The sequence below is a fragment of the Psittacula echo genome, assembly GCF_963264785.1.
Source record: "Psittacula echo genome assembly, chromosome: 15".
Classification (NCBI taxonomy): Eukaryota; Metazoa; Chordata; class Aves; order Psittaciformes; family Psittacidae; genus Psittacula; species Psittacula echo.
Window position 1 is genome coordinate 2,623,519 of NC_137751.1, and position 22,736 is coordinate 2,646,254.

The 22,736-nt window shown below is 40.5% G+C and overlaps 2 protein-coding genes across 3 annotated transcripts; both read right to left on the minus strand.

The window, feature by feature from the left end:
* Window positions 1–3,935: 3,935 nt before the first annotated feature.
* On the minus strand, window positions 3,936–20,837 carry NIPSNAP2 (nipsnap homolog 2). 2 transcript variants are annotated; one of them, XM_080630305.1, is made up of 10 exons: window positions 20,756–20,837; window positions 13,840–13,979; window positions 13,716–13,761; window positions 10,852–10,946; window positions 8,787–8,857; window positions 8,248–8,388; window positions 7,803–7,834; window positions 6,505–6,599; window positions 5,586–5,669; window positions 3,936–5,030 (listed from the first exon to the last, which is right to left on the minus strand). In XM_080630305.1, exons 1-10 carry the CDS (start codon window positions 20,779–20,781, stop codon window positions 4,966–4,968), a joined length of 795 nt encoding a protein of 264 aa, XP_080486431.1. In that variant the 5' UTR covers window positions 20,782–20,837; the 3' UTR covers window positions 3,936–4,965. The 2 variants fall into 2 exon arrangements, with proteins under 2 accessions (XP_080486431.1, XP_080486430.1); XM_080630304.1 differs by lacking the exon at window positions 20,756–20,837 and adding an exon at window positions 18,009–18,106.
* MRPS17 (mitochondrial ribosomal protein S17) lies at window positions 20,215–22,084 on the minus strand. The gene is made up of 2 exons (XM_080630306.1): window positions 21,944–22,084; window positions 20,215–20,893 (listed from the first exon to the last, which is right to left on the minus strand). The coding sequence occupies exons 1-2, from the start codon at window positions 22,064–22,066 to the stop codon at window positions 20,603–20,605; spliced, it is 414 nt and encodes a 137-aa protein (XP_080486432.1). The 5' UTR covers window positions 22,067–22,084; the 3' UTR covers window positions 20,215–20,602.
* Between the last annotated feature and the right edge of the window lie 652 nt (window positions 22,085–22,736).

The window sequence follows — 22,736 nt, forward strand, 5'->3', positions numbered from 1 at the left end:
ATTATACAGTAAAATAATATATTTAACCACTCTACATCCATTATACAATGCAATTAAACATTTATTTGTTTGCAAAGTTTTGTTCTGGAGTTTGTAATGATTCTGGGGGTTGGGTACCGTCATCTCTGGCCTGAAACTTGTGTTGCAATTGACACCATTCTACTCAAATCTTTTGTCATGAAAATGGTAAGATCTTTGAAGTATCTTTTCCAAGGTGGAAGAATTCAGTTGACTATTCACTCAGAGTGAAAAGCAAAGGTAGAAAATCATCAGGGATGCCTCACACTAGACCATGTCACCCAAGGCTCTGTCCAGCCTGGCCTTCAACACTGGATGGAGCATTTGCCACTTCTTTGAGCACCCTGTTCCAGCGCCTCACCACCCTCACAGAAGAAGGGCCACAAACAAGAAGTTTACATAATTAACAATAATATAGTCTAAAAGGAAAACAAAATGGTACTTTCCATTCCAAAGGCTTTCAGAACTAGGCTGAACAGTGAACAGACAGATAGGAAACATTACTAAGTATCTCTGAGTTCATTAAAATAACATCTACAGGAGAACCTGAGATGTCATCTGTGACTCAACATCACTAAACTTCAAAAGGGTGATCTTGTAACATAGGCACACATCATTTACTTCACTGTTTTATTTATTTAACAACCCATCCCCATCAACCTGTAACTGGGTGGAAGCTAATTCATCAACCTTTAAAAACATGGTCTACTGATTCACAAAACACTGTGACACTTATCCTCTGCCTCAATGTGGACTGACCACACTTGAACTGCTTGTGCTAGAAGTAAGTCTGCCCTGTTCTAAGTAGGTACCACTCTGAGCTTCACCTAAAGAATCCCAGTTTCTTAAGGATTTGCCTTTTGTGACTGCAGTGTCTGATCCAAGAGGGTCCTTACACAGAGCACACTTAAATGCTTTTTGCCAGCAAGTTCCTGACAACTCTCCTGAGTATGTCTTTATAAGCAGCTTTGCTGATGCATTGTGGCACTTTCCCCGACTTAGATGAATCTCACTTCAGATAACGTGAAAAGCTTTACTAATGTTAAAATGTATGTCACATCTCCCATGTCCTTCATTTACCTAATACCATCACAGGAGAAAGATGGGTAGATATGACAAGATTTGTGCTGGAAAAAATATATCTATGCAGGCTCCAATCTCCTGGGTGCTTACGAACAGTGCCAGGATTTTTCTGGGAACTGAAGATTAGGCTGAGTGTGCTAATGCTCTTTCATCCCACCACGTATTTCATAGATGAGAAACAAGTGCTGTGCCTGCCTTTCCAAATCTCACACTGTCTCCACATGATAATCCCAGGTTTGCACAACTTGCACTAGATTTCCTTCATTTAATGAGGTCAAATCAAGGTGCAGTGAGAGCTCCTTGTCTGAGCATCACCAACAGTTAAACCAAATCCCAGTTCTGTCCATTCTGCACCATCATTAGAATGTATATAGGGGAAAGTAGCATCAACAGAGCCCCAGGGAGTGAGGAATGGAAGCTCTCAGTGATGCTACCTAACATTTTTGGTGACAAGTATGAAGCAATAACCCCTTGAAGTTACAACAGCACGTTTACATATGAGAGAAGTAGAAGGGTTAAATGAAACAAATCCAGAAATACACTGCTTTTTGGAGGAAGGCAGACATATTAACAGCAGTACTGAGTATCCGAGTTTAAAGAACTCCACAAAGCCAAGGCAGACAATAGCTGGCAGGCAGCTCACAGAATGCTGCTGGGAGTATCAACCATGATCTCTTTTGAATTCTTCCTGAGAAAAACCTCAGCCAGCTCCGAGGGCAGCTCATGTACAATCATGCTTTTGTTTAGTCAAGACTGCATGAGTAGAACAAGTATCAACTCCTTTGGCCCTCACTCAGTGTGTTCCTCTGCAATTCCACAGTTAGTAAGCACAAGGGGTGTCTGTTAGCTGCAAATAAAACAATCTAACATCCAGCCCATCAGCTATAGCTACCGGCCCTGCTCTGACAAACACTGTGATGTACTTTGGTGTGTCATTTCACTAATAGCACAGTCAGAAGACCGTGCCCAGGCTCTGTGCCACAGAGATGTTAACATTCACAGCGGGATCTTCTGCCAGTCGGAGTGCTATGGAAACATGGTGTCGTGCCAGTGATTTCACAAGAGCTCTTTAGGTCTGACTGGCTTGAAAAGAATACCACCCCCCTTCCACTGGGCAAATATCAAGCCTGACCTCTAGAGCAGGAGGCACCAAAAGGATTACTTGGCTTAGAGTGGCTAAGCTCTTTTGTCTGTAAAACACTGGGAAAAAAGAGGGGGGAATAAAGCAGCATGAGGGAAATTCCAATGCCACAGCCCAGCTACCAATTCACCTGAACATGCCCCATCACAGCAGAGTGTGGAGAGCAGCACGTCAGGCCAGTAGTACCTGGTCTGTAGGTGGGTCTCCTGACACACCACTTCATATAAAGCCTCTTATTTATTTATTATCCAGCTTTAAATTATATATTCAATTTGTATGAGGGGACTTGTAGTTTGCAGCTTTTCTAAGAAGACTACAGCAAAACTAAACCTGAGTTTTAATTGTGTCTTTGTTACAGTGGAACAAGAGACCCTTCCAGACATTGTTCCCTACTCCCTAAGCACTGCAAAGTGACTTGAGTTCTGCACTCTACAAACTGTGCTCTAAGAAATGCTGGCATATTGCTCACCAAAGGAAAAAGGCAGAATCAGCCACGAAATTAAGAAGTGAAAATCACAATAGTGTTTACAACAGGGTAAAACCCAGCTTCAGAGAGGGCTCAGGCAAAGGGAAGCAAGAAAGATCGGCATTACTTACTTATCTACTGTGGTACATTCCAGTTTACATAGTTATCTGTAACCAAATAACAGGAACCGGTCTCTCTCTGATGACAGCCAGAGAACTCAGAATGACAGGAGGCACTTTCATAATACATGACAATACCACTAGTGGGAATTCAAATCTTAGGCAGTGTATAAAGACTGAAGAGTTGTGTGATGTCACCCTGCAGAACATCCAGCTATTCCTTGAAAATTCCAGTTATTCATGTAAAACTTGGTGATCCTCAAACAACAAGAGCTCTACCTTTTGTCCCTGACTGAGATTGCTGGTTGTAAGGGGTAAGTTACAAGGAATTCTCTAGGAACAAGAAATATGGGAGGACAAGGGGAGAAATAACTAGGACTGGAAGCTGATACTGTCATCTTGTTTTCCTTTTGCTGCTAAACAGTAGAGTCAAAAGCCTGGAAAAATGACAGCCCCAGATGACAGTACTGCTTGTGGCTGATTTACAAGAGGGAACAGCTGCCTTGATGTACATGGCCCATGTGTAAGCCAAGCTGAGAACTTGAAGCTAATTTAGTACAGCATTTTACTCAGTAAAATCCCATCATCAGTTGGCAGCAGGAGGAAAATCTGAAAACAGCCAAGAATCACATCAAATACTGACTTTGTACAAGATGAAATTCAAGCAAAGGAGTAACTCACATGGGAATACAAAAGAAATCAAACCTGAAATATGAAGTATAATTTGTGGAAACAAATCAAAAGGAAAACGTATTTTGTATTTAACACCACAGCACTTAAGATCTCTAGAACCTCAGCAAAACAATATGTATAATGGAGATCCTGTACATTTGTTTTGGGGAAAGAGAGCAGGATACTGGGAAATGCTGTCCCTACCCCAGAGAAGTGACACCGGCTAACTGAGCTGTAATATTCTCCACAATTATTCACGTTTTCCATAATTACTGCAAGATGAGAGAAGACACGGGTGGTGCAATACATACAAGGTGCCAGTAAAATGTGAAAAGTAAAAGGATTTTATTGACTGATATGTTCTTCCTGAAAACTCACTGAAATGTACAAACTGGACATTGAGTAACTGATTTGTAGATTCTGTAAGTTACACTGATTCTTGCAGCCACTTGAAAGAGAGAATATTATTTTCACTTACAGGATGTTCACATCATTGCAGACACCAAAAGGGTTGATACATTCTAGTCTAAAAGTGAAACCAAAATAGAACTGGACATAATGGTAACACTGCTATATGCCAATCCTATTGACTCAACATGCGGCAGTTTCACACATCGATTTGTTAAGTACCTACTGTACACTTAGTGAAACACCCGATCAAGCAAATGTCTGAAGTCATGATTGCTTATTAAATTAAACCCCTTTTCCTAGACTTCCACCTTAGCTGTAGAGAGAAATGTGTTTAACTGAACTTGATTCCCTGCAGAACACTCAGACAACTACGCCTGGTCAGTATCTCTTTGAAAACCGTCGGTTACACTCCACAAGATTCATTGCGGGTATAGAGATCTACACAAAGATGTGGTTATTGTCAACAGGCTTCAGAGCCCTGGCGAAACAGAATGCCCTGTTCTCTGTCCATAAGCTATCACCTGGCAGCCAGTACTATCCTCAGTTCATGACTGCCTATTGGCTGCTTACTGACTCAGGCCTGCTAGAACACTGAAGGTGTATTTCAGAGCTGCCTGAGGGCTTCAGAGCTTCAAATCCCAGAACTTCCACATTTGCTTTTAGAATCTGCAGTCACATAACGCTAGACAAAGGCCACAACAACTGTAACACTTAACTCTGTTGCTGTTATTGAACACTGGGCATTGTCTATGTAACAGAAGATATTAAATACTGTACGCCATACTTAACCTGAGAAGCTGTCTCACAGAGGAACTCACGTATGTCTTTGTACTTGTTTTCAATTAACCAAGATTTAAGTCCAGTCCTGTATTTCTTGCTTTCTTGGTACAATTCTAAGAGCAAAAAGTCATTAGGTTCTGAGGAAAAGAGGTCTCTTTTATAAGCTCAATACAGTACTTTTATATTTCAGACTATGATATACAATGTATACCATAAATTAATTTAAGACAAATACTTGTCACTTTATCTATGTAGGCACAAGTAGATCAGTGACTTTACTGAAGCGGAGAAATCTTCAATGGTATCATGATTCTGGACTCCATTTCCTGAATAAGGGGCACTGAAAAAAAAGGGAGACAGGGTTTAACGTCACTAACAGAGATCACGAGCAGCTCGGCACACTCAGTTTGAACTGCTATTGTTACCCTCAAGTTACTCTCCTAGCTAGTGCATGCCAAGTCACCAGCAGCTACTGACATTCCTATAACTGAAGCATTTCAGTTCTAGTCCTTTCCACCATAATGAAAATTATCTTACATTTTTCTGGTATACTTCCTTTGAAATGCACCCTGTGGTACCCAAATGTGTGGTGCTGAGCATACTTTGGTGAGGTTTGTAATGAAAGCTATCTTTGATCTCAAAGATCTCCTGGCTTCTAGTTCCAAAGCTGAAATTCCCTTCTCAAAGGAATGCATTTAACAAGGTTCCTGTACTGCATAAAATACTATAAAGAATAATTCAATATAAATTTCACTAGTGGCTCCCTGCATTTTGGACACAAACAGACACAAGCACCAGAGATGCAAAACTTAGCTCTGTGCAATGTACTAGAGAAGAAAAATGATGGCATGCACAAAAGTCTACCTCCAGCATTTCAGTGAAGTTAATAGGTTACCTGTGTAATAGACTAGCTCATCCCAGCCTGGTTTATGCCATGCAGCATTCCTTATATCTTCTCTGGTTTGGAGATCTTTGTAAGCTGGTGAGGGAAAACAACAAGCACAAAGCTTAGAAGTAATTCTTTTTCTTTCTACACATGAATAGCTCCCTTAAAAGTATTCTAGTGCATAAGTAGGAGGCTGCAAACACTGGGAAGGAATAAAGCCAGAAGTTCTTCTCCACAAAAACGAAGCGCTCCCGAAGTCACGCAAACAGAAAGAACTGGGGAAAGGAGGGAATGCCTTAGACACAGGTAAGACAGATAAAGCAAGAGGTTACATGAGTGCTGTCAGATTTCTAATGCTGGAATGTAATACTTGGAATTGTTGAGATGTGAAGATAATACTGTGTATCTTCTGAACTAAATATTAGATGATGAGTTTCTTCAAGTTCAAACAATGGCAGAAGCAGGTAAAGCATTTGTGGAGACTGACACACAGAGAAAGCCAAAACACCTTGATGTAGTAATGTAAATAAATGCTTGACTTTCCTTTTTGTAGGTGTGGTGTATGTGATGCTTGAAACTAAACTGTAAAAACCTGACTGCAGCATGAATGGTGATGGAGAAGAGATGGCAGGATATTGCTTGTCGTGCTTATGTTATTGAAAGCAAACAAGTAAGTCCCTAATAAGAAAGGGCCATGAGAAACTGTGGATGGAAAGACAATGAAACATGAAATATTCACTTCTGTTTGCTTGTTTGAAGAATAAAGTTACCTACACAAAAACATCAACACTGTCAATGTAAAACAAAACAATCCCAACAGCCTTTAAAGATATTCCTTTGCCTTTTGTAAAAGCCTTGTCTCCTGGGCAAAGGCAACAGTCTGTTGGGGGCTGATTCAGTGAGATGAAAGCAGAGAACACAGATTTACCCCAGAGGTGATGAACCATATACAGCTGTCCAATTTGTGAGAAAAACCCTCCAACTGCTTCATTATTATCCTGTCGGAAACGAATTGCACGAGCCCTAGAGAAGAGCAAAGCAGCCATTAAAACCAGCAGATCTGGGTAGGAAATAGGCGATAACTAAAAGGAAAACAGCATTGAAAGCAGGTGAAGTGTTAAACAGCATCTGCAGTATACTTCCACAATTAAAAATAAGAAAAACCTCTGCAATACACTGCTCCTCAGCACTAAGCATTTAAAGTATACCTAAGTATCTTGTTACAAAGAGTTAAAATTGCAGGCCCACGGTTTTACTAGCCTGTGCATCAATCCTTCATCAAGGTTAGATTCAGTATAAAGGTAACTGCTCGACCAGTGGAAAGTGGCATGCCATTGTTATAGCAGGTTCTTCTAAAACAAAATCCCTGAGTTTCAGTCATATCACCCTCATTTAAAACAGATTTTGGGGTAGTGGAATACAACTCTTTAATTCACACAGACCTTCGAATGCAGCTGTCTTATGTAACACTCCATGATTTGTTGTGTAAATAAGATCAATACTTCTCTTAAATATTAACCTGCTGCAACTTCTGAAACAGATTGGCTACCACTATAGATATTAATTGTATCAATTACAATGACATGTCTGAAAATCCAAGTCCTCACCTTTGTCAAACTACTTGACAATACTTGAAATGGTGTCTCTATCAACCATTAGAATTGCAAGGACAGTGAATACAAACTGAACAAAACTTACACTGGTTTTCAGTAAGACAAAATCAGAAGCACATAGTCAACAGAAGGCTGTCTCAAATGCTTTTAACCTAGATATTAAAATGGAAATGTGCTGCTCATCAGCTTTTCAAGACGCAACTGGACTTTGGAAGATTAAAAGAGCAAAGATTTACCCTATTTAAACCAAAAGTATGTCAGCTTCTTGTGGTTTGTGAAAGATCAACATTGTCTTAAGGAGTCAACTGCAACCCTTCACTAGGCTTTTTGATGAAAATAAAAGGTTTCTGCTATATTACAGCAAACTAAAAGGGTTATATGAAGGAAAGCTGATCTATAAAGCCCTCAGTGTTGTTTGCACACAGAATTCCACTTTCTTTCCTTGAAGGATAAATTAAGGGTCAAAGAACTGTCCTACAAGTTGTGTAAGTACAGAAGCAGGCCATTAACTGGGTGACTGAAACGCTTTGGTACCATCCTGCCACCTCCACTCCATGATTTTTTAACATACATCTCCCAAATAGGAGAAAACAAGTGCTAAAGCGACACTTACCAGTAATTTCCCCACTCAATCATTGTTCCAGGCTACAAAAACCAAAACAAACTGTTAAAACTGTAGTTGAAAGAAAGTTAGAATATTTGGAAAGTTGTCACAACATTTACATATGGAAAACACTATGTATTAACAAAATCACTTCCTTTGAGTGATAAACATAGTATAATCATCTGTAATTACTCTGTTTACTTACTGTATTACTTCTTTCTGCCTGAAGTTTCCTTCAAATGAAAACAGGGGTTTCAGCCCTGCAGATACTAGTATCTTGTTGGAGCCTGCCTTCATTTTGGACCCCCCACTTTGAGACCAACTCAGACACCAGCTTTGATAAGAACCGCATTTCTAAGATGAGGTCTGTATTCCATCTATATTGTATAAACATGCTTTGAACATTTTGTAACAGCATAGTGCTTAAAAAAAAATAGAAAACAATTAAACTTACTCTAAGTTGATAGGATCTCAGTTCATAAATATTAGGCCCCGCTCTGGGAACAGGTTCATTCCAGAAACTAAACTCCAACAATAACTGGTTCTTGCGGGACAGGAGCATGTTACCTCTTTCTTTGCGGAACTCCGTGAATTCCTAAAAACCAATGAGATCACTGTCAATGTGTGTGTTCTTTTTCAACAACAAAAAGCAGTCTACCATGTGGTGGCATAGGGGTTTTTAATGCTGTCTTGGGATTCTGGGACATGGAAATCCTTTAAATTGCAAAGGCATCTAAATTCCCCTGGCATATTTGAAGATTTCAACTGGTATGTTTCCACAGCACTAAGTGAACTTGTTTCAGAAAGTATTCAGGCATTAAACCTCAGTATTCCTGAATATGAGAACAGACCCCTTTCCAAAGAGGTTTCTTTCAGGAAGGGATGAGATACTGAAGTAAAAGCAGGTACCCAAATGTGCAGTTTCTTGCTTTGACTATTATTTGTTCTCTTCTGAGTAAAATAACCAATTGTAACAAAATGAACACATTTTACCTTATTTTGACGGAGTTTATTCATGACCTCATTGAGAGCTGGATACCCTCCCTCGTATCTCCATAGATGAACTGAAACAGACAAACGGAAGCTTTTTCAGGGATGTCACAGACCTGTGCTAAATCTTATGGAACGTCACAGTATAAAATGCTGTTCATACTACAGAATTATACAAAACCCAGAAATCAGGTAACATGTTTCAAAGTAAATGGCATTAAAGAAAGCACTACACATGCTTTCTTTGGGAAATGGGAGCATTTTAAGAGTAATGGAATCATCTGCTTTTGGAGAAAGGTTCTCTTGGCAAATTTTGCCGTCTACTCCGAAGATAACAGGGCAATTTCTGAAAGGGCTTTTTGTTGCCATGCTTTGGGATAACTTTATGTGACTGTAGTTTCAAGTATCCTCAATTTCAGAGGATAATTTAAGTCCAAAAATGTGCTTTATACCAATTTCATCTCAGAGCAACAAAGGGGTAGACTTGTTAATTCAGTAAATTACTCAAGCACAAAAAGCAATACACTTTCTGTAGGACATGAAAAATGATGCAAATGATGGTTTTGAAGTAAACATTACATTAAAAAAGGCAGAAGGTATCTGAACGTGCCAGAATTGTTACATTTGCTAGGATCTTCCCCATAAAAACATATTCAGAACAGGTATCCGCGTTTAAGTTTTTTCAAAGCATTCTCTCTTTAATAAATCATAATAGATGTCTTTAATAAATTATAACAACATGTATTTACAAGCATTTAATATAGCAAGGCAACAATATTTCACCTCAAAGAGTCACAAAAGCTATTTTCTCTCCTCTAAAGCAGTCCCGTGCCTGTTCTCTCCAGGAGAGCAAACTGGAGACTAATGTAAGGCACTTCACTATGATAGCAGATTCATGCAGTGCGTCTGCTTCTGCTGTCTTATCCCCAGGGTAAATTTGATTTATCCACCTAATATTAACATAGCCTGGGCACAAATACTGAACAAGTCAAAACCCAATACTCTGCTTCATTACACCGCTAGAACTGCTGCAATAACATTTTCAAGGCAAGCTATGGATGCAACTACAGATACAGTCAGTGTTAATATGTTACAAAAGCAACAAATGAGACTTGGCTAAAATATTCTTATTTCAACTGTCTTCATTCCTCAATTTCCCCCCAACTTTAAGACTTGTTTCTCAGACATTGCTTGGTTTATCTACTGCTACTTCTTTGCATTTGTTCAGTGTCAATATTGCAATATGCTGTGAATGCACGACAAATTCATGTGTTGTTCAATGTAGTTTTAATAACGAAGCAATTACATTGATATTAGCATAGCTCTAACAATGGAGCTACATAACAAACTAGGTAACAAATATCAGTACACCACTCCGTGGCTTCCCATTCCTTCGATTTCCAAGAGTCTAGGGAATTTTTCAGGTTTTCTCTTTACACTAGACTCTGTATTTACCTCTGTAGCAGCTCTTCAGTCATTTCTAGTTCCAACATACTTTCAATCTGCACAGTTAGGCAGTATCCTTCTACGAGCATGAACAGAAATATTCTTACTTTCCACCAGTAAAGGCCTAGCTTATGGTTGAGTTTACAATCCAATCATTTCTTTTTCAGATGACATGAATGATTTGTACTTCGTTATCATACAGCAATTACAGTATGAAAGTCTGAGTAAAGCTTTTCATGCTGGCCAGTGCATGATAAACTCTGTCTTTGTAAGCTTTTGCCTTTACCCTAAATATTCAGGAACATGATCTGTGCCCACAACATATTAGAGGACCACATTTCACAAGCATTTCCCAGATCTGTTAATGTACCGCCTGGAAAACATGAAAGTGTATTATCAATAGGACAAATTTTAGGAATTAATGCTTTACTGTCAAATTCAACAAGACAAAAAGCAAGCACTGTAAATGTTAATATGACTATTGATAACTGACGCACACACACCCTCGCTGTATACATTGCTAAAGGTTCACTGTCAACAGAGATGATTTAAAGAGAAGAAACCTGCCAAGCACACGTTTCACTTGTATGGTTTTACATTCTGTTGTACTTCTATCTCCTACCAGCCTGATCTTGCTCTCCGTACCACGTGTTCCAAGTCCCCACCAGTGCACATGGGTAGTGTTTTTCTTCATGAATCTTTGGCAGCACCTCTTGACTTGAAAACAAGGAATACAGACACTATATTGCATTTCCTTCAGGGAGGCTACAGTTGATATGTATAACAAATCACCACACGTTTATCATTATGGTATGAAAATTCATAAGCTCTACTTTTCAGAAGAGAAAGCTGAAATACAAAGATCTGCTACACAGGGGAAAGGTAGCTACAACACTATGGAAAATTAAGGGAAATGTTACCATTTCTTAAGACTGTATGACACATACACAGCATAGTAGAATTCTTTTGATGCAATACATTATGTCTGTCACCTAAAAGGCTATCCAACACATTAGGAAAATAAATATCAGGATATCTCACTTACAGAAAACACAGATTAACTACATGGGTGATATGCTCTGGGACAAGCTTTCCTTTATCAAGGGAGGTAGAACACACAAAAATAGCAAAGGACAGTCTTCTGTATCAGTTCCAATGCTATTAACTGTGGAGGTGAATGAATAAAACCAAGTATTTTGACAGATCAAATGATTACTGTACTTCACAGTATACCGCCTTATTCCTTTCTGCCATTTCAGAAAGTGGTTTTCATTTGAGGTAACTTACCCATTGAAGCATCCAGTGAAACTGCCTTCAAAATACGCCCAACCCAACATTTCTGTTTGACTATTGCCAGTATTCCTAATGGCTTTTTCAAACTGTAAAAGTGGCCTACATTAGCTTCAGGAGAAGTTTCACTGATTGCTGACTCATTGAAGACAGCTTTCCTAGCACTGTACTTTGACGAATAAGGCAATTAGCCTGGTTGAACTTCACCTTTTCCTATTTTCCCCTGAATAATTACCCCTTGTACTCAGTTTGGCTCATAGGCAATGAGTCTGCACAACAGCAAATAAAAGGCTGGCCTTGGGCTGAGAGTATTAGATAGGAGTTTTCCTCTTGATTTTGGCACTGACTTTCTAGACAACTTTGAGAAACTCTTGTATCAATTTGTACCTCACCATTTTTGACTACACATTGTAACGTAAGATAGAATGACTCTCCAAGGCTGTTTCACCATTGGTTCATTTTTGCAAAGCATAGTGAGGTTCTAAAAAGGCAGCTTTCAACAGCAATGTTAGACTACTACAATAACCCTAAAATGTATTTTGTTGCAAATTATAGAAAAAACCCACCACATAATACCTTAAAACCTTAAAAAAAAGATGCCATCTTTTTCCTTTTTAAAAATAACTGTTCTTAATTCTTCTGGAGGGGTCCTTACCAACAGTCATTCATTAAGTTCTCTCATAACTGTCTTCATTACATTATTTCTTTATTAATACATAATGACCAATCAGTATTCTGATGTGCTATAAAGAATTAATCTGTTCATCTTTTATTTAGTGAAAGGAGGGAGGGGAGTTCAGAGAGGCTTTTTTTTTGGGTTTTTTATTCCTCTATTCTTTTCTCCTTCCCCGGAATACTTACATTTGCTCTGGATTAGGATAAATCTAACCACACGTACTTCATTTGATTGCTGTCAGTAATTTCCTTCTTTGCTACTGTCTCTTTCCTTGAAAATAAAAGCCTTTGCTTTCACTCAATATTTAGGTAGCTCATGAGATAATGCAGAGAGATGGTTCCATCTTGTATGACTGGACATGTTTATATAAAGCTTTTAAACAGAAAGCTGGCTGAATGCTAATTTTGCTTCTCTCTGTATTTCGTTTTTAAACAAAAAAACTAAATATACCTTATGACTGAGTGTTATTCTAGGGGATTTCTATGTTTGTATAGGAAGGAAAAGAGTTTTGGGTTATCTAGCCAAAGGCTAGTTCAGCCAACCAGTAATAGAGTAAAGGATGTAAACTAGGAGTTGTGAACTTCTTTCCCACCCTCCAGCCCAGATGGTGTTCTCACTGATATAGCACACTTAAAAACACTGGTTGCAGTAGGGTATCATTACGGTAAGTATATTTTGTCTAACTGGCAAGATGATCACTGTCAGTGACACAGCACTGCTGTTTTGAAATGAGGCTCACTGCATTTCCAAATCTAAACACACAGCTCTTGAACAGGCAGTTGTGCTGGCTCCAGAGCAGTGGTTATAAAAACAGAACAGGACCAAGATTTCTGCAATTTCATCCTTGAAATAGTAAATTTAAAATTTTACTAATTCATACATTTTATAAAGCTGTAACTTTCTGGAAAAGCCACTGCTCCCTTTGAAGATATGACCCCAATGCCAAGATCCTGTTCAAGGATTTGCATAGCTCTTTAGGAGCAGATCTCAGCAACATTACTTTTATAAAAGGACATAGATGAGCTGAGGAAAAGTCAGCCCCTGGGTTTTTAAAATCTCCTCAAAGTTATACTTCAGTTTCATACTAGCATGTAGTTTTACTTATCACTGACCTCTGCCTTTCCTTCCTGTATGCAGACAATCACTCTCGACACATTCCTACATGGCAGCTGGAGTGGGACATCCTAACATACCAGGATCTACCTGCATGGACCAGCAACTGTAAGACAACTAAGGGAAGGGGCAGAGCTGTTCCAACAAATGTCACCAATGTGTTCACAACAGGCATCATCCTAAATTACAGCTTAGGAAAATGATACCTCTAAGAGGGAAGGTAGGGGGTGAAATGAGTAAAGTATCTATTGCCATTTCTCTCCAAGAAAAATATGATCTATTTAACCCCAAACCCTGAAAGTAAAAGCAGAATTCTTCCACCTCCCCTCTAAATAATTATATTTGCCAATACAGTTTATGATCAAATCAACATGTCTAAACCATGAAAACGTAACACACACACTTACCAAAGCTTGTTGTAGGCGTCTAGATATTCTGGTTTTACATTGTGAACTGAAACAACAACATTACGTGAGAAATGCAGGAACAGAATGAAGAAATGGGAATAGGAAATATAAAGGTATCACTCACTCTGTAGTTTATACAGACTGCTGGTCTCTCTTTTGGCTAGAAGGTTGGAGTGAGCATCTTTCCTTGGATCGACTTTGCGAACAAATAGCGACTTTAACCAACTGTCTTCACGAGGTCTGCTAGCTGAAGATGCCAGCCCCCTACATGTTAACAAGTACATGAGACTGTCACTGAGCGTGTCCTGAAAATGCCCACAATCAAGTTCAATGCAAATAGGATCATAACACACAGTTACATACATCTGTTACTAAAACTTGCCATGGAGCCACTTGCTATAAAGGTAAGGGCAGTTCTTTCCCCACTGAGATTCACCCTTTCACACACCATTTTAGTAGATGAAGAGCCAAACAGTTAACCATACACCATCCACATTTATTCTTTGTGTGCATGGCGGGGAATGGGTGGATGGCTGCTTTTGCTGCCTATTCATCTTCTTTTTAATCCCATGTCTTTACTCAAGAAGGCTGGGTCTCTTCTGATGTACACAGACAAGAGTGAAAAAGAGCAAAAAGACAGTGTGCATAAGGGAGAATGCATACAGCGTAAATGGGAAAGTAACTGCCATATGTTCCTTAAACATAGCTCCAAAAATGAAAAGCTGAATAGCACATCTTTCAAGACAAACAATATAATGCAAGTTTAATTTGGGAAAAATTACAAGTGGCAGGAAACAGCCTGCAAATATTCCAATTCCAAATCCTGGCAAGTGTACTATGTAGGGGTACACATCCCATTCTTTGTGCAACATCCATGATTTCCTGTTCTTTGAAACAAAATTTCACTCTTTTTCTATGTACACTTTATGCAGTTTCTATTCACTTCCAAAATAGCACCACTTCTCCTCACATCACAGTACACAAAACATTACCATTAACTGTGTTTTTTTTAAATGATGTATTAAAGGAATTATGCTTTTTTCCAGCTGACAGAAAAACCCTCATTCACCACAACTTGTGTGCAGAAGGACAAGAAGCTGATGTATTCAACTGCTTCTCTACAATGTATGACAGAGGACCCCAAGCTCAAATGCCTTCTCTGCTTTCCATAAAAAGCACCTCCTTCAATTTGCCTCTTTTGGATATGGGGTTTCTCCTGAAATACTGTAATATTTCTCTGACATACTAAAAACGTAGCACCGCAGCTGGAAATTTAAACCTTTTCCCACCTCAGAAGTCAACTTTTCACTGTTAATTACTAATAGCTCCCGAAGGTAGCTATCAATTCAATCTTCAGCTATAAAGCTGTCTTCCAGATAGCAAAAGCTTGTGACAATCATTCAAGGGGGGTGTAAAATATAGGGAAATAAAATCTCAACTTCCTTTAGGAAAAATACCTTCATGAACGTGCTTGTCTGTATGATATAGGAGTAGCTCACAATAGCCCTGTTTTTCAACAATCAACCTTTTAGTCTCAGTGTCTGAAAAGAACATAAAGAAGTGGTTCACCCTGTGGGAGCAGGAAGGAGGAAACAAGCTATTTCATAGCAGAGAAACAGTGACAACCAGAACAACTCCAGCTGAGCTGACCTTCAATGTTAAGAAATAATGGGTAGATACCTTATTGGTGCACTTACTGAAAAGGGTGCCTTCTTTGGCCCTAGGCAAACACACAAACATGTTACTGTGCTGAAAGCTGAGTAGCTATTCCCGAGTACAAGCATTTAAAAGGGCATTCCACGATAAGGCTGTTGTCTGCAGTAGTGTTGTCACAGGTGTCACAGGAACACAAGCTGCCCCAGATGATGCGGGGCAAACCCTACCCAATAAACCCAGGTTGGTTTAGCAATCTTCCTTACAGTAAGCATTAGTGCTCACTGGACAGCAAACAGGGCTCTCGGAGACAGAACCCAATCCCAATCCTGCAGTGTCTGGTTTTTCCCAACTCGGATCTGTAAATTATCACCATTTCCTACCCTTGATTAAACAGAATTAGCACACTAAGATTTAGAATGCTCTTCTATGAGGATTATTGTTTTCAGCAACCTTTGAGGATGAAAGAGACAAATAATCACCTTCAGCAGCAGCAAGAATAAGCTGGAGTTATGGGGATAATACTGAAACTGGGAGAGTTTCATGTCTTGGATGTCCAACTGAACCTAAATCTGGAGGTATATTTAATTTCAATACAATGAAGCGAGTAATACTTTACATGTATGTAAAATCTTTCACCTAGCAACTGTAAAGTTCCTGATGAACAAGGACTAACAAATCATAACTATCCACCTAAATATACACTTTATTTACAATAAAGAATGCTATTTTTATACATACATATAAATTTATTCAGTTTATTATATTTATGAAATATTCACTGCACCCAACCTGAGATGCTGGGGCTCTATTTTTAATGCATATCCTTAGAGAAGTCCTACACTACTGGCCTCCTTCTAGACACCCACAAATCAAGAAGTCCTGCACTGATTGCTGATTCACTTGTGTGGGCAGCCTGTACCCAGGATTAGCAACTGGACTGACAGTTGTAAGCATCAACCACAAATGAGTTCAAAACTAATCCATCATCCAAAAGATCTACTTTTAATCAACATAACATTATGCCCTACAATATTATAATACCTGTACCAAATAAACAGATAATAGAATCAAATTGTTTTCCAAAACCCGAATACCACTAACGAAAATGTGAATATACACACAGAATGTGTATGGAATTACCATCACACTTCACAGTTGTTTTACTTTCTGGGAACAATACTGATTAAAGGCACTGCTTGGCTTGCTAACATGTTCTTACCCTACAAATATCAACTATGGGCTTAGCTTTCTTGCCACAAAGATTTGGGGCTGTGAACACAAAAGGGTAATGCTGAAGAGCTTGCTTAGATTAAAAACAATGGTGAAAACAACTCTATTTCACTTAGCTTCTGCTTTAGCACAAACTGGGTGGGAAGTATCTGAAGAAATGCTTAGATTTTGTAATAACCCATGTCTGCCTGTAAGAGAAAAACAACTTGTCTGTAATTGGCAGGTTTTGATCTGTGGTCCAAACAAAGTTTATTTGAAACTAAAACACGCACATAACACCTCGCCACATACACACTCCACAACTCTCCCCGTTCTTGTTTTAAACAGCTGCTTGCAGTGATGCCTTTAGCCTTGCACAGGGGCTGCTGCCCATACTGAGGTTTGAGGCAGCAGGGAGGGAAAATGTGTGTAGATCCATCCCAGCTTTGGCGCTTCTGCCTCCATCGCGCAGGGAGCATGTGTGTCTGCATCCTACACCCAACATGTGTACACATCTGTGCCCTGAGAGCTCTGGGTGTACCCTTGCCACCCAGGAGGTGTGCATGTGTCTGACCCTGCACACATCAGACACGTGGGCACGCAAGTATCTGCACCCCAAACGTGATGATGTGTCTGCGTGTGTGCCCTGGCACCTGCAGGGTGCATGCACCTGCACACATCCCAGCTCCTATGGGAAGGATGAACACATGTTCCCTCACACCCAAGGGGTACACACACATGCATAAGTCCTTGTGTAACTGTGCACGGTCAAGGCAAGAAGATGCTGGTGCCATGCACCCTGACACTGGGGGAAAACATGGCCGCTGGGCAGGGGTGCAGCCTGGCACCATGTGGAGAAGCTGTGCATGCCAACACCAAGGGGTTTTGTTGTTGCGTGTGGCCATGCACCCCAACACCAGAGGACATGAGATGCAGGGTGCCCACGCACCCTGTTGCTTTCTGAAGCTGGGATGCACACCTTGACCCTGGAGGGATGTTGGGTGCAGAGTATCCATACACCTGAGCATTAGGAACACATCTGTGCGGGGTGCTATGGACCCCCACACCCGGCGATACGCGGCCGCAGGGTGCCCCCCCTCCATTGCAGGGGCGCGCTGTCGGTGCAGTCCGGACTCGGGGCACAGGTGGGGCGGGGCAGGGGCGGACTTGGGAGGAGGGAGGGGAAGGGGCTGGCCCTGGGGCCCATGACCTTGAAGGACACCCCCAGCAGATCGCACTCCCCGCCCCACGGGAGGGCCGCGGGCCCGGCTCCTCAGCTGCTCTGGCGAGCGGGGCGCCATTTCCAGTCGGGAAAGGGGGTGGGGGGCAGGCTACGCGGCGGGGCGAGGGGAGGCGCGGGCGGTGTCAGCTCCGTCTCCATCCTCCCTCGGCGGCCCGCTCCCGCCCGCCTCACCCCCTCAGGCTCACCTGAGGGCCAGGCCGCCGCTGGGCGGGAGGCAAGGCACGGCGCTGGCTCCCGCCAGGCTCCGCCGCAACAGCACTCGCGCCGCCATCTTGCTCCGGCCGCCTCCCTCCTGCGCCGGGGGAGGCGGGGGGGTAGGTTTGGGGGTCTGGGTGCTGCAGCGCAGCCGCCGGACGCGAGGGGCGCACCACCCGCTTGTGCGCATGCGCGGACCGCCCCAGGGCAGGATCCCGCGGTGGGATGCATCCCAAAAACCGTCAAAAAACGGGTTTAGAATTATGTGTAAACGCTTGTTTGTTATTCACCAGACGCGTCTTTCACCCGGGTGCAGCTGAAGTGTTGTCTTTGCCCTGTGCTCAGCTACAGCCGTGTTTCATCTGGTTAAATTGGTGGTGTGTAAATTGGTACCAGCATCAAACCTTTAAATAGCTTTAAATATAAACTTGTAATTAGGCTAATAGTTAAAGGTCAGTTCTAAAAGCAACTAGCCAATACACACCGAAAAGTTAATGAGCAAACCTTGCCTTCTGCAGAGCACCCACATCAATCACATCACTGTTTCTATTATGAGCAGTCAGAAGCACATGTGATGTGCTTTAACATCAGTGAAATACAATACTTGTGGTGACTTTAAAAGCCAGTTTAACCTACAGTTGCCATCATTCTTTTAAAAAACAAGTTAAGGCTAAGTACATTTAACCACACGTTGAGCTCTACAGCAGCCCTCCGAGAGCCCACCTGTAAACTGGAAACCACATGCAAGCTTCTGTGATTGAGCAATCTTCAAACAAAAGAGTGATATTTCAACAGCTAATCAAGAAAAATCACAGGAGATACAGGGAAAGATTTACTTCCCCAATTATACGTAGATGTAACTCATAAACCAAACAGGAAACTATTTCTATTTCTTACAAGCATTATACATCTAGCTATTAGAACAGTCACATCCCAAGTTCTGAGGGTTAAGTGCCTTTACTGCCCGCTCAGATACAACTTCAGTGTATTTCCCACAGCCTAGGGCTGTGCTCCAGCCTGGGTCACATTTCTCTCAATCTCTGCTAGGGATGGAGTTTCACATTTTACATTCGCTCGAGCTGAAGTCAGAGCCCAGATTTCTTTCCACTTCCACAAGAACCTTAATGAGCCAGCAGTCATTTTCATCAACCTAAACCACTTCAACATACATACCAACAAGAATAACCTACAGCCATATGTTTAAGACACTTCTTCAAAGTCAGAGACTATGTTCACATTATTGATTTACTCAATTTGTAGTGCCTTGTCATCCTGGGACAGGACTTGAGGACCAGCATTCAAAGAGTTGGACTTTTTGGTTTGAAGCACTGAAGAAAATGCAAGTTTCTCCTTCTTCCTGGCCCAGATAATTTGCTGAGTTCAACTGAACTTTGGCAGCAAACCGCAGGCAGCTGAAACTGATTTCGTACAGGTGAAGGAAACTGAAGGGCAAATAATAAAAGAGAACACAACTACCAGCATAATATGGCTCAGTTTCTTAAAGAAAGGTATTTTAGGTCAGAGGAAGTCTGTTCAGATAAACCTTATTTAGCTTCTGATCTTAAACAAAGACCAATTCCACAGCCAGATGCTTCAAAAAGGCTTTCTCATAGCTTTGATATATCACTCTCCCCTCCATACAGGGACATGGAATGCTGTCCCCACAGTGCTGCATTTTGAGGCAGATGCCCCTTTAGACCTGAACAGAGTTGGCAACACAAAGGGGCTGGAACAGCCATACGCTCTTCGTTTGCGTTATGTCCTGGAAGACAGGACACAAGACTCCCTGAACTGTAGCGGGATAAAGTTATCTTTAATCATTAACTGCTAAGGCCTTCTAGTTTTATATTAAAGTATGCAACAATTCAGCACCTGTACCTCTCCCAAAATGTGTTGTTTTAATTAGCTTTTCTGGCATCTTTACATCTGCTTTTTTGGCTTTGTATTCCCATCAGCTTCTATTTCCTGCTGGCAGCAATAAGAGACCCATCTCTCCCACAACTAAATATTTCCTTTGGACATGTTATAAAGGCAAGCATGCTAAGCTACCCAAAGTTTTTATTCTCACTGCCATTATAAAGGCAAGTGACAGTGTTTTTGAGAGATTTTGGAAGTCAGAAGATACTGCAATGTGGTATGAGCAACTGTAAGAGGAAATGAGGACACATGCAGGTAGCTGGTTTTAAAATTCTACACTTCCTTTTAAAAGCTTTAATAGCATTACCTTAAGTAATCCCAGAAACCACAAAAGACTGTCTGAAATACAGAATACTCAAATAATATAACCCTCCCACCAAACCTAAAAATTATACAGTTATATGCTTGTCTTTCTCCATACAGAAGAGTCATTTCAGGTGAGCAGTTGGCTTTTAGAACTGTCAAGGCTTGGGGCAAAACTACATGCAGCAAAATGAAGTGTTAACACTAAACTCATGTTTTCTCTGTATTTTAATTTAAAGATCTGAGGTGCCTATCTGTAACATCTCTTCTTATAAGCAACTACATTTACTATTTATTTGGACTACAGATCTCACTGAAACATGTAACATACAACAGCAGGGCTCTCTGTTTAAATATTTCCCCCCTATTTGTCTGTTGAGCAAACTTTAAGTTCCTGAAGTTTTTCACTGAGATACGTAGTATCTGCCTCTGTCAGATTTTCTGAATCTGACAGATTTTCAAGGAATCTCGTTCCTGCACAGGGTTTCCCTGTTATTGGATCTATGACTTTTCCAACCTTGAAAACAATTTCAGCCAGTTCATGTTTCACGTGTTTGCTCCTTCGCTCAGGCAAAGCCTTCAGAAGAACAATGTCTCCAACAACACACTGCTGCAACGGATCATGGGCAAAATAGGTTTTTCGTTTGTTAAAGAACTGTAGAAGGAAAAAAAGAAACAGTGGCATTAGATTTTAAAATTAAGCAATTGGCAAATATATAGTTAATATAGAACAAACTAAATTTCACTGAGGAGTAAAGCTTTATATAGTGTTTAAAATTAGATGCTCTCTTGTTCTGCTGTGTTAATTCTTCCCCTCCTTAGGATGCTTCACACCAGCATTGCTTCAGCAAGACAGTTGCCTTGGCTCTTCCAAGCTGAATGACTTCCCTGTGCAGTCCATGATTCAAGAACTGATGTTAATTTTTATTCGTCCTACTATGTTTTAAGTTCACCAGTCCTGAAATCAGTATTCTGATGTTTGTCATTTGAGTTTTCTTGCTCAGTTAAGTTTTCTTTCATATAAAAATTCAGTATTTATTCTTAGTGGAGTGGCAGAATTCAGAACCTTTCTTTTAAGAAAGAAATTAACAGGTTCTTCTGCTGCAAAAAGTAGTGGGCTGATTATCTAATCTTGACTCTACCCATAACCTTCTGGTCAGCAAAGGCAACTTATTCCACCCACAGGTATCAAGGCTTCTGTATCTAAAAATGGAGAAAATAATAATTTTAACCTCCCTGTTTGAAACGCATTAGCAAGAAGTGATAAACACAAAGCTCGTATACACATCACGGTATAGATTCAAATACTAGCTATGCCTACAATGATGCATACAAGGAAAACTGCTACAAAATTCACTGTAAAAGTGACTAATGTCAACTTTCCAAATCAAAGCATACTCCAATATGAAAAATTAAATCAAAGTGTGAAACAACAAAAACTTACCTTCTCAACTGAGATCAAATGAAGTGCATTAACAAAGCTCTTCAAAGAAACACATTTAGCAGGTAATTTGTAAGGAAGTGCCCTAACAACACACTGCTTGTCACCCTTTGCAGTCACCCTCACAACTGACAATCATTAGGCATGTTCCTTAAGGAGTTTGCCTTGTAAAGAGCTATCAAAAATCCTGAGCCAAATCAATGAAACATGCCTCCAGACAGAACAAAAATTACCATGCAAGACAAGTTGTTAACCAGCTTTTACCTTTAGCAAGTACGGATCTAGCACAAGCCTTGTCACTCTCACTTTGGCAGTTTTCTGCATTTTGGTTCCTATTACTTTCCCTACTATCCATTTTGCATGGACAGCTCCACGTGGTACAGACATTGTTTAGGTATGGTCATACAGCGCCTGGCAAAAAGCAAGCAGACATGTTATTTTAACCAAAATCCTCCCCCAAATCAGTTTCTGATCAATATCAAAATTATGATTTCCATTTCAGACTAACAGCTTAATTAGGTCATTTTATTGGAAAACCAGGATAGATAGATGCAGCTCAAAACTTCATATAGTGCACTACCTCAGCCTTGTTTTACAGTATAAGAAGGGATATCAACATGTCCCCATTACCAGGGAAAATTACTTCAGGATGACAGTAAAAATGGACATAATAACACAAAGATGTGATCTTACCCCACAAATTCCACAGAATTCCTTTGAATGGTGCCAATTGCCACATGACCAATACCGAAATGTGTAGCTGGGGAAGTTAGGAATTTAACTATCACTCCAGTAGCTGTTTTTGCTGGAGACCTGTGTATCAGGTCTGGGCATAACCAGAGTTAATCCGAACAGAGAACAGCCTGTAACTTTGGTTCAGCAAGTGATTTGCTCCTGTGTGTCTCACTATTATCTGAGCTGATGAAACCTAAGGAAGTTAATAAGCTTCTCAAGGCATAAATGACATATCAGAGTTGCCTGACCTACAGTAAGTGTAATCACTTTTGAGGTAGTTCACTCCTCTAAGTAATTACACTCCATTACCTTATTTGATTTA